The sequence below is a fragment of the Lepidochelys kempii genome, chromosome 2 (assembly GCF_965140265.1).
Source record: "Lepidochelys kempii isolate rLepKem1 chromosome 2, rLepKem1.hap2, whole genome shotgun sequence".
Lineage (NCBI taxonomy): Eukaryota > Metazoa > Chordata > Testudines > Cheloniidae > Lepidochelys > Lepidochelys kempii.
The window spans coordinates 45,921,387-45,933,894 of NC_133257.1; the positions used below are offsets into that span (position 1 = coordinate 45,921,387).

Here is a 12,508-nt window from a genome sequence, read left to right on the forward strand (position 1 = left end):
CCCCCAGATTTGAAAGTATCTTCTTTCCCCCCTTATTGGTCCTTTTGGTCAGGTGCCAACCAGGTTATTTGATTTTCTTAATTCCTTACAGGTAAAATAAAGTCTGTACCTCTGGCCAGAAGGGATTTTATGTTACTGCATACATAAAGGTTGTTACCCTTCCCTTTTATATTTATGACAGTATCCACAAAGATTCTTATCTTCAAATGACCAAATCACTTGGGAGCAATGTATTCCTGCAACCATGTGTTAGACAGACTATGGATTCAGTGCTGCCTACAAATATGCAGCTCTACACCAACTTTGTAAAGAAATCATTCCTGTGCTTGTGAACCCATTCTTACATGATTTTTCAGCTCAGAGATCTTCAAGTGAAGAGGAAACAACTGCACGTGAGTTTATTTTATGCTACTACGTATCTTCAGGCAGGACCAAGACCTATAATTTAAGGAGAAATTCATAAAAGGGTGATTTACCTGTCCGACATTCACAAAACGTACACATTCCAGCCACGTATTCAGGAATCCTTGCCCACACTGAGCACACTCTTGTTTTTTGGAAAGTATATTGCATGCTTCCAAGTTCTTCTTTACTGCAGTATGTAGAATGGAGTCCTCTTTGGTTAACTGACTGAAAATAAATCTTGCCGCTATTTCCTGGATAATTTAACAGATACAGAATACAACTCTTGAAATATTTTCACAATATGTGGTATTAGGTCAAAATAAATACTATTTTGCCACCTAAAACTTTGAATGATGACTAATCCCAACACTGGAAATCATGTTATGCACCTAAATACCAATTAGCAGTTAGAACAATGGTGAACTACGTGTACTGCTGCTGCCATTAATTGCACTGTCCATAATGTCATTGCCACTGCAGCTTTGCCATTGCTATTCAGTTCATTAACTCTGTGCTGCTCAGTCAATTTGCTGCCACCTGAACTTGTCTTCACATTTCTCACTTTCTCCCTCTCCCCTTTTCATCTTTTTCTTCTTTCCCACACCACAAATCCCTCCTACATCCTGCTGTGTTCTCACATGCATGACCCTTGCACCTCCATTAGCACGGTCAGTCACTTTTGCACAAAAAGGAATTAAGGAATTTTTAAAAAAAATTACTATGATTATTTTTAAAAAATTGTTTATAAACAGCAAAGAAAATCTATAAAAAACGCCCCCACTAGAGCCATCAAGCAATTGCTTCATCTTATTTACATTGCTCTTGTCCTCTGTTTTCCTAGCTTCCTCCCTTCCCCCAAATCCCTTTGTCATCATGATTATTTTAAAATTTAGATTGCACATTTTTCTGGGCAAGGACTGTCTTATTGTTCCACACATGGTCATGCACATCTATGGCACTGTATAAGTCACCACTTAACTTACTATATTTTTTATTGTCTACATTCATCACCTAATATTCAACTTAAATGTAATGGATATGTTATATGCTTAAAATACTTCCTAAATTTTGTTCAAGTATTGCATTCTTAGACTAATGCAGCAATCCGGACGTAGGCAGAACTCTCACTGAATTTCAGTGGGGATTCTGGTGGAGCAAAGTGTACTAGAGCAAGCTTTAAATCATTACTTTGTTCATATACTGCTCAGCCTAAAAGGACTTTCCAGATACTCATATACAAGTGTATCAAAGAAGAAATCTGACCAAAACTACAGCATATTTGTCCTGTGCAGATATTAACGTGGACTTGAAAATCTAACTGGCCAGTCCTCATAAGATCATTCTCTTTATAGCTGTGCCTTTAAGACAAAGTACACTTGTTTCTTTTCCAAGAAATAGACTTCTATAAAATTCTTATACAACTTGATTTTAATGTAACTTGTAATTTCCCAACTATTCATGCATCATTACTATTCTTAGTGTCACTGAATGGACGGCATATATGACTTTTCAGCACCATCTCATAAAATCATGAGTTTTAGGGACACAAGAGCATTTCAATCCATCCTTATGAAGAGGAAGTACAATTCAATGTATTAGAATCCTGATAATCGACAAGCAAAATGAGCATTATCAAGAGATAATGTATTCTGAGAATACATGGCCTCCCTCCCTCTGTTTCAGATTTAGTATTTGAGAAAGCTGGATTTTGGAAAATTATGGTTATTTTATGAATGGACTAAAACTATCTTAAGACTTCCTTAGACTACAGGTCCCCTAGTGGGCACAGAGGAACCTTCGGGGGTACGCAGCGGGGCTTGGGCTAGCCTCCACGGGTGGTGGAAGGAAGTGCCACCCAACCCCTCTCCGCCCCCAGCTCTGCTCCGGTTTTGCTCTCAGCCACGTCCCCGGCTCCTGGCCCGCCCCAGTCTCGGCGTGGGTCCGCTCCCATCCCCACCCTTGGATCTGTCCCCAACCCCACTCCCAGCCCCAGTTGTGGCCCCAGCCTCAGCTTCTTTGCCCCCTGAGCTGCAGCCCTGCTGCCAGCCCTGGCTGGCACCAACAGGAGTAAGGAGAGGCACAAGTTTGGGGACAACTGCAGTATAACGAAGGCTGGTGAGAGCCAGAGAGTAATTTAAATGTGGCTGGCAAGCTGCAGTTACTCGCAAACACTTAGGGTGTGGCTTGCATGCTGGAAGGCTGTTTGTGAGCAGCCCACGTGGGAATTCCCTCACCAAAGCATCATAAGGCAGCCAAGGTTGCAGGGTAAGGGTGGCACAGCTACTCAATAGTCTAGATTGTTCAAGTCCTTGAAACTTTTACTGAAGTTAATCATCGCAGCTTAATTACTTTGATTTATAGGCCTTTGTTAATGTTCTGTTAGTCTTTGAAATCCTTGACGATGAAGATTATTTTGCTACTAAACTGAAAGGGTAAGCTAATATATTTGTAGTGTAACTCTTCTGCCAGGTGGAGTTGGCAGTCCCAAGGTCTGGGTTCAATATCTAGCAGTTCCTCTTAACAATACAAAACAGAACTGGCTCCAGAACCCACCCTGTAATCTGGGAAAATTTACCACCACCCTGGATGCCTCTAAGAGGCAATACTTCCCCTCTCGCAAACACTGAGTCTGGGTATAACAAAAGAAAACTTTTAATAAAAAGGGAAAAGGAACCTGGCATTAATTTGGGAAAACACCACAACCACAATTCAAAGGCACGTGACCATGAACAAACACCCACCCCAAAGTATATTGGGCTGTGTCCTTTGCCTCAGTTTCTCATCTTGTGGTGTAAAAGTCCAACAAATGTTCCTTTAATCTGCCATTGCGCTCTCCCTCCACGGCACCCCGCTCACAGTTGCTGTCCTTGGTCAGCAAAGGCCCAGAGTTCAGAGGGTGAGTTCACCTCCCTCCCGGGGGGCCAGTGTCAAGCAATGACTGAGCTGCTGCTGCCGCCTCTGCAACTGACTCACAGTTGCCGCCATTCACTCTGTCACTGCTGCTGCCACTCTTTACTGGCTCCACCAGTTAACCCAGCTGTCAGTGATTTCAGCAGGCAGTGGTGAACCTCACTGCAGGATGGGTTATCTCTTTCACCGCAACACTGTCCCTCACCAGCTCTAAGGTTCAGCAGCTAGACCTGATTATCAGTGATTTCAGGTCTACTAATCACTTAACAAAACAAAAACTCTCAATTGAGTCTAATCCATTCTACCTTTTGTTGGGATTCCCTCCAAGACCTTTTCCACTTGGTTTAGCCAGAACACATTGTCCAGTTCTGGGAGAACACTTTATCCAGTTCTCTGGGATCCAAAATTTTCAGTTCAACTCAAGATTTCATTACTCAGGTTCCTTTATTTGGCATACAGCAAGGCTACACTGAGTTGATCAGACTCAAGCATAAGGGGGTGGGTATAGGCCATACCACACATCCAAAATTAAACAGAAAACCTCTTCCTTTATATACATTTACACACGATATTGCATTTGCTATACATTACATCACATCATTTTGGATTGGATTGGTTACTTTGCAGGAACCAATCCCTGCATAGCATGTTTTGTCCATATGCTGTTCATGTGGAACCTGCTCTTTATATTCCACGTTTATCTTGTCCATTATGCCTATCAGGTTGCTACTGCTTATCTTAGCTAGAACAGACATTTTGACTCCAGCATACTGCTTGTCTCGCCCCTATTTACAACTTAACCTTCCATTCACCTTCACTATCAAGCCTACTAAGAAATGAGGCAAGTTACTTATGACAAGACAGGCCTACACCTTTAAAAGTGAAGAGGGGGGGACAGTCAAATGATGCCTACAACTCTTTAGGCAGAGCCTACACCACCAGATACAAACACCTGTCCTCACTTCCCTGCCTTTCACTGGGATTTGGCATTCCTATCCCCTTCTTAGCTAGTGAGGTTTAGTTGAGAGTGACCCCCTCAATCAGAGCAGGCTAAGTACAGTTCTGCTGCCCTTTACTCAAACAATCAGGATAACAACATTCCATTACCCCTACACTCAGTACTAAAAGTGATTTGTAACCCACCACCAGCCACAACTGATCATTTTGGCAGAGCAGTTCCCTCTGTTGCACACCTAGGCAGAGTAGTTGTGTTTATGCAAATACAGTCTGTTCTTGAAGTCTTTTCCCCAAGCTCATCACTAGGTGTCACAGGAGAGCTCATTCAGACCCTGCTTACAATAGCAATTTTATAAAAGCTACAAAGAACAGTCGTCTGCTGCAACTCAGAAGCCCAGCTTATTCTTGATATATCCTCCACTAGACTTTTTTTTAAAGTTAACATTTTCACATAAGTAATCTTAGTAAGTTTCCAAGAGATAAACAATTACTCTTTTTGGCTAGTGCATTGCAATGCTTTCTTTATATAACAATTAATATTTGTATTACTAAATATATTCCTAAATTTCCTTATTAAGACCAAGGGAGACCTCATGTACAAAAAAAAGAATATGCAAATATATCATATTGAGCAGAGGCCATCATGACAATGGTATTATAGTCTTCCTGCTGGCATATGGCTGCAGGGAATGGAGAGGAGAGTATAAAAGGAAGGAGAAACTGGGTCAAAGAGGAACTTGGAAGGTTGTGTCCTCTCCCCTCCTGGCTGGTTAAAGCAGAAAAAGCCTATGGGAATTACTGCACATTGTTTCTCAGTTGATATTGTTTTGTGGACAATAACACATGCCCGGAGGAAAGGATCTTCAAAGACTAATGACTGAAGCTTTATTTCTCTTCCGTGCGTGGTGAAACCATTACCACCTCTGGAAGCCTGACTTGCTCATCTGTGGTTCTATTCCTTGGGAGCTATGATCAGTGGCACCCAGGGACCAGACAGCCTTCTTAGAACAATGTATTGTTTATTTATAACGAAAGCATTTCAGAGAAAAAGATCTTAAAACAATAAACAGTCTAGACACATGACATCTCCCTAAGGCTTACCATTCCGTGGAAGCTTGGGAAGGCCCCAAGCCTTCAGACATGCCTGCAAGGACCTGTCTGTGTCAGTCTGTTCCCAGCAGGAGTCGCTCACTGACAACTCCCTCCCTTTTTCCACGTTTTTTAAATGTGTAATATTCATTTGATCTCTAGGCTCCAGCACTGGCAAAACAGCCATGTGACTTTGACAGAAAGTAGCATCTTCAGTCCTAATAGCTCAACCATTGTCTTGTAATAGCCCACAAGTGTTTGTTGAGGCTACTTCTCTAGTGCTTCCTGCTCATTTTTCCAACAGCCTCTATTAAACTAAACCAATATATTCATATGGGAAAACTCAATAACCCAATACAGCTACATAGTGATTCACTCACTAAGTACTTCACATACAGTTACTGTATGTACATCATACAATTATTACTAGGGCTGTCAAGCGATTAAAAAAATTAATCACGATTAATCATTTGATTAATCACACTGTTAACCATTAATAGAATAGGATTTACTTAAATATTTTGAGGTGTCTTCTACATTTTCAAATATATTGATTTCAATTACAACACAGAATACAAAGTGTACAGTGCTCACTTTATATTTATTTTTGATTACAAGTTTTTGCATTGTAAAAAAGCAAAAGAAAAAGTATTTTTCAGTTCACCTACTACAAGTACTGTAGTGCAATTGATTTATCATGAAATTTGAACTTACAAATATAGAATTATGTACCAAAAAAACTGCATTCAAAAACAAAACAATGTAAAATTTAGGAGCCTACAAGTCCACTCAGTCCAACTTCTTGTTCAGCCAATCGCTCAGACAAACAAGTTTGTTTACGTTTGTAGGAGATAGTGCTGTCCGCTTCTTGTTTACAATGTCACCTGAAAGTGAGAACAGGTGTTTGCATGGCACTGTTGTAGCAGGCATCACAAGATGCACTAAAGATTCATATGTCCCTTCATGCTTCAACCACCATTCCAGGGGACATGGGTCCATGCTGATGACGGGTTCTTCTTGATAACAATCCAAAGCAGTACGGATCGATGCTTGTTCACTTTCATTATCTGAGTCAAATTCACCAGCAGAAGATTGTTTTTTCTTGTTTTGGTGGTTCAGGGTCAGTAGTTTCCGCATCAGAGTGTTGCTCTTTTAAGACTTCTGTTTAGGATATCTGGCACATAAATACCTTGCAATGCTGGCTACAAAAGTGCCAAGCAAATGCCTGTTCTCACTTTCTGGTGACACTGTAAATAAGAAGAGGGTAGCACTATCTCCTGTAAAGGTAAACAAACTTGTTTGTCTCTTAGTGATTGGCTGAAAAACAAGTAGGACTGAATGGACTTGTAGGCTCCGAAGTTTTACACTGTTTTGTTTTTGAGTGCAGTCATGTAACAAAAATAATCTACATTTGTAAGCTGCATTTTCATAACAGAGATTGCACTGCAGTACTTATATGAGAGGAACTGAAAAATACTATTTATTATCATTTTTACAGCGCAAATATTTATAATCGACAGCCCTAATTATTACATAAAAACCTCAGGTCCACCACAGTTTGCATGAGAAAACAGTAAATTATTAACTTTTACATACTGTAATTAGATAGAAATTAAATTAAGAAATCGACAAATATGTAGGATTGACTGCTCAGTGACACAGCCAAAGAACTCTACAGTTCTATTACCCGGTTCCACTGCAAAGAACCTGCTCTTGTTGGAGGTAAAAACTAGTAAATCTGATCTTACCTACAACAAGAGTATGGATGTAAATCATGTACACGTGTTAGCCTTGAGCATATTGTGCTTTCATCCAAAACAAACTCCTGGCTGTGTAACAGGTACCACTGGGGCCAAATCCCAAGGTCTTGGCTCTGTTTTCATTCAGTTCTTACAAAAGCAAAACTCTCACTGATATCAATAGGAGTTCGCTGGAGTGCATGCCAAGTAAGAACCTCTCCCATCCTTGAGAACAAAAAAGACTGACAATTCATTAAAATTTTAATATGTTCTTGTATTTTAAACAGATTTTACAAATAGCATTTATAACAAGAAGATACTTGTCACAGCATACATCTCTTTGACTTAGATTTAGTACCAACACACTGAAGCTGGCTCAGGGTTATTTACCAGCATTCATAAGCTGCTTAGCACTGCCTTATCTAAGCAGCATAAAAGTATTAAAAATGCAGTTAAGAGCTGCCTAGGGCAATAAGTACTCCAACTTAAACTAGATGTTCTCAAATCTCCTCCCTTGAGCATGATGTCATGTCTCTGTTCTGCTTGATCTTGAGCTGCTAGTTTTGAGTACATCACAAACTTTTCTATTGTTCTGGTTTTAGAGGGGTTATATTGCAAAGAGATGTGCCTTGCAGTGTAACCTGGAGCTGGCATTCTCTGATCTCCTTTAAGTGGGTGTCTTACAGTCCTGGACCTGAGGTGAAGAAGGCTTTGCCTTCTACTTTCTCAAATCTGTATCAAAGTTCTGATAACTGGTGAGGGGTAGCTATAGTGTAAGGTTCCTGAACAAGAAGCAGTCTGAGTTAACCTGGGTGTAGCCTACTGAGGATTTTATACATTAGAACAATGAATTAGACCCAGTAGTGCACAGAGTGCCAGGGCAGGTTATGGAGCACTGGCATAGGACCTTTGACTGCATCTACACGAGCATTTTTCAAGAGATCTCATTCCATTGCACTGCTTCCAGTGTACCTCAGAGCAGGTAGAAATGAGTGACAAAAATGCCTGCAGATGGTTTATAGAGTTACTAGTGGTGAAACTGTAACAGTGGTAGTAAAATGGAGAATGATTTCCTGAAGAATGCTAGTAACATAAAACTTCAGAGAAGAGCCACCAAATTGTGTACTACCTGCAACTTTTGTCACTCTCATGTCCATGTTGAGAAAGAATTACAGTACTTTCGCCTGGATCGGTAAAATGTTCATAAGTGCCTAAGTGGAACTTAATTCCCATTTTCAATTAAAATGAATGATGCCTAAGTTGCTTATAAAAATTTTTATCTGAGATGATTAACACATGAACCACTACAGCGAAGTTTTCTTCTGAGAGGAGTGAACAGAATCTGGGTAATGGCTGGAATTAGCAGCTTCAATATCATCCTTCAGCAGCCTTACAATTCCAAAGAAAAAAATAAGCTGACAAAAAGAGATGAATGATGCTGTCACACAGTGAGTTGTACCTGCTATGGATTAAAGCTCAGTATCTTGCCTGCATTTGAGTCAAATAACTAAGGATCATATAACAGCAAACTGGAAGCAGATTTTTAAGGCCAGAAGTGACCATTACGATCATCTACTGTTACTGCCTAAACTGCTATTCCCAGGCTGCCGTCATAAAACCTTTGGTCAGGGCAGAATTTTGTTTTATAGCAATACGCAAACGTAAATGGAAGGTTGCTAAGTAAATGCCAATGCCCTCATCTGTTCTCCCTTCAATCTTTTCACCTCCGCCTCTCCTACATTCTTCAGCAGAATAGTTATAATCAGCTATGATCAAACAATCTTATAGACAAAAGAAAATTTGACCAAACCATGTAGTTCATGAAGAATAACCTGAACAGAGATTCAGAAACTGTTTAGAATTGTTAGATTGACAAGAATACTATTCAATCTTTATTTTTATTTTAAATGTTGAATTTTTAAAATTATGAAGGTATTAGTTGAATTATCTCATTGCTCACCTTAAGAGACCAAACTTCTTCCTCTTGTATGGCAGAAACAGGCTGTTTCTGGAGCAATGGATTATCTTCACAGTAAAGTTCCATCAGCATAAGGTCCTCCATCTATTTGAATAAAATAAATAGTGTAATTATGTCAGAAAAGATAACAAAAATCTCAAATACTATTTTTATTTAAATAAGGAAAACAAATTAACAAATATGAATGTAAAGAAAGCAGGAGATATACTCATCTGCTGGAAAAAACATACAAGATTTAAGTGAAATACATATGCCATTATTCTTGCTAATAAATAATATAAAAATGTAAATCAGACAAGACTGGTTGTTCTACAAGAGAGATCTTGTGCCTAGAGTATTATTTAAAATCACATGATAGTTACAGATTATCAAAATCTCTGCATTTAACACAGTGGAAACTATTAAAATAATGATTAAAAAACCTGTCCTCTATTGTTAAACAGGAATGATTTTCTCCACATGCATTTAATTCTGACGCTCCCGTATTCAACTCTGCAATCCCAGTGGAATACCCTCTCAAGGTAAAGAGGGAAGTGAAAGGCTTGGAGTGTGACTGAGGTCACGTATAGTGTAAAGATGATCATTTTATAATAAAGTAACTGCCTATTAAATAGAGAGATCTGTATAAAGTTTCTCTAAGCAAAAGTTTGCTATTGTAATGATTATTGTTGGGTCTCTGCTATTTATTTATATAGCAAGAATTTATTCATTTTTTAAAAAAATTCTAAATAAATATTTAAAAAATGAAATGAGACTGGACAAATCATTCCCATATATACTATTCAGAAGTCGTCCAGGATTCTAAGAAAGCCTAAGTGAAATAGGCTTAATCAAACACGGAAACTTAAGTTCACTGTTCACTTGTTTTACGGTATGCCTAACAAATTCTTGTTTCTGAAGTATACAGTGCTGTGGAAAAATGCATGGAGGTCAATAAAAGCACGACATAATTTAACTCACTGTATAAGGAAAACACGTAAAACTAAAGATTCTGTTTCTGGCTCCCTCACCAACAAAATGGAACAATCTGCTAATCTTATATTTTTTAAAAAAAAAATTGTACTGCTCTTATCTCTCTAATTCATTTTGTCCAGTAAAATAGAACAGCGGGTACACAAATACTTCTCTTGCATCATAGTTGGAACATATAATAGGCACACTGGAATAATGCACATAACAATCTGTTCCCTCAGTTAATAGCTTCAAGGACAATTTAATAGAGTATCTGAAAGTCTATTATAAGATCAGTGGTACTCATTCTTGTTTCCTTTTCTAAGAGTAATGACTTTATTTTAAGAAAAATATAAGGTCTTATTTCAGGGCAAGCCTTATTTTGAACAAGACTTGTTACAAATGATCTAGCAAATGAATAGTCAAAACAGATATGATTTTCTGATTTAAGGATATTTACTTTCTATATTTTGATACGTGGTGTTGATAATTTGTGTTTTAACAATTTATAAAGCTTTTAACTTTTTTAATCTCAATGTCTATTATCAGTAAATAAATGTCTGAACCCCCTATTTTCCTGCAACTGTGAAAATTTAAATTGATAAAAATCAATATCATCCATTAATTTTTTAAAGAAAAAAAAACAAATTCTGCCAAGCCTACATATAAAGTACAGGCATTTAAGAACAAGTTGTCTGCAAGGGGTCTTAATTTGGGACAATTTGTAGATATCCCAGAACAAAGGAAGCTTACTAAAAACACAGCCACCGAAAACGGTGCTGAAATGGTTTAGGTCAGCATTTTTCAAACTGGAGTCCGCGGGCTCCGTTGATCAACTCCTCCCTCCCTCAACTCCTTCCCCTCCCTCCCAGTGCCTCCTGCACACCACGGAACAGTTGTTCAGCGGTGTGCAGGAGGCACTGGGAGGGCCAGGGGAGTGGGGATGGGGCGTGCTCAGGGGAAGAGGCAGAAAGAGGTGGGGAAGAGGAGGGGCAGGAATGGAGCAGGAGCAGGAAGAGATGGGGTGGGACCTTGGGGGAAGGGGTGGAGTGGAGGCAGGGCCTGAAGTGGAGTGTGGGGCTTGGGGGGTCCTCGAAAAAATGTAAATCAAAATGGGGGTCCTCTGGTTGCTAAAGTTTGAGAACCGCTGGTTTAGGTATTTCATTAAAATCCATAATCATTGTCAGAGAAACTTTAGAAGAAACGTTCTACAAAGCTGAAAAATTGAGTTCTACTCCAGTGACTACTGAACAAAAATCCAGAGAAGGACAATTATGAAAACATGAACAAAATTATGCAAATACTTAGATTTTGGACAATAACCCCTTTTGGAACTATCTTGCTATATAAAAGATCATTAGAAAAGTTGAAGTACTGAAAGTTGCAAATGTCCTACATTAATAAACACTGTATACACTGACATGAGAATTATGGCTCACCAAGTAAACCTAGAGGAAAGCTAAACAATCTCCCTCTTGGCCAAAACTATTTCTGGGCAAAGACTCTTTTAATGGGTTTTTGTAGTCAAATAAACGTATAGAAGAGAAAAGATTCAACATTTCTCCCAGTGGGGAAAAAGGCACTTTCTAGAGTTTTGTCTTTGCTTTCTTACATAGAAAACAAAAGGCTGTCAGGTTTCTGTTCTGCTATACAGAAAACAGACCTATCTCTTGTGTTGCATTTTGAAATAGATATAGAGATAGACTGAACATTGATAATGAGAAAAGGGGAAGACTTCCTTCAAAACTGCTGGAATTCATCAACATTTCAATCATTAGATACTTATTATTTTACCTTTTTCCCACTTGCTCCATTAATAAATAAAGCTTTTCTATCTTATTTTGCTGCATTAGAATTATACTACCAGAACACAGATGTCACCAAGTCTGATCTCATATCACGTGACGTAATGGGAATCCCTCTTGAATTCCAGGGATAGAACTCTGACAAGCACAGCTGAAACAGCTCTATCTTTCTTGGCGATTTTAGAGCCATTCAAATTTCAATTTGGCATGAGAAAACAAGAACAGCTCATCTGTGTATCTGTTAAAATAAACTGCATACTCTGATCACGTGTGGTCCCATAGAGCCTAGCAAACCATCATGATTCAGGTTATATAGAGTAGTAGTTCTCAACTCAACTACTACCAGGGCCCCTAAGGGGGCCTCGCGCAGGTTTCAGGGGGGCCTCCAAGCAGACCCAGCATTAGATTCGCTGGGGCCCAGGGCAGAAAGCCAAAGCCCCACCACATGGGGCTGAAGTCCAGGACCCTGAGCCCAATCACTCGGGGCTGAAGCTGAAGCCTGAACAATGTAGCTTTGTAGGGGCCCCTGTGGCATGGGGCCCCAGGAAATTGCTCTGCTTGCTACCCCTTAACAACGGCCCTGGCTTTTATATGCAGAAAACCAGTTACCGTGGCACAGGTGGGCCGTGCAGTTTTTATAGCATGGTGGGGGGGGCTCAGAAAGAAAAAGGTTG

General features: G+C 39.4%; 1 protein-coding gene across 1 annotated transcript in view; it reads right to left on the minus strand.

Moving 5' to 3' along the window:
- Nucleotides 1-12,508, minus strand: part of LRRC69 (leucine rich repeat containing 69) — a 53,977-nt gene that overhangs the window by 20,143 nt on the left and 21,326 nt on the right. The window contains exons 6-7 of the mRNA XM_073330603.1: nt 9,061-9,162; nt 477-656 (exon numbers count right to left, since the gene is read on the minus strand). Coding sequence (XP_073186704.1) covers nt 477-656; nt 9,061-9,162 — 282 coding nt within the window. The remainder of the gene's footprint in view (nt 1-476; nt 657-9,060; nt 9,163-12,508) is intronic.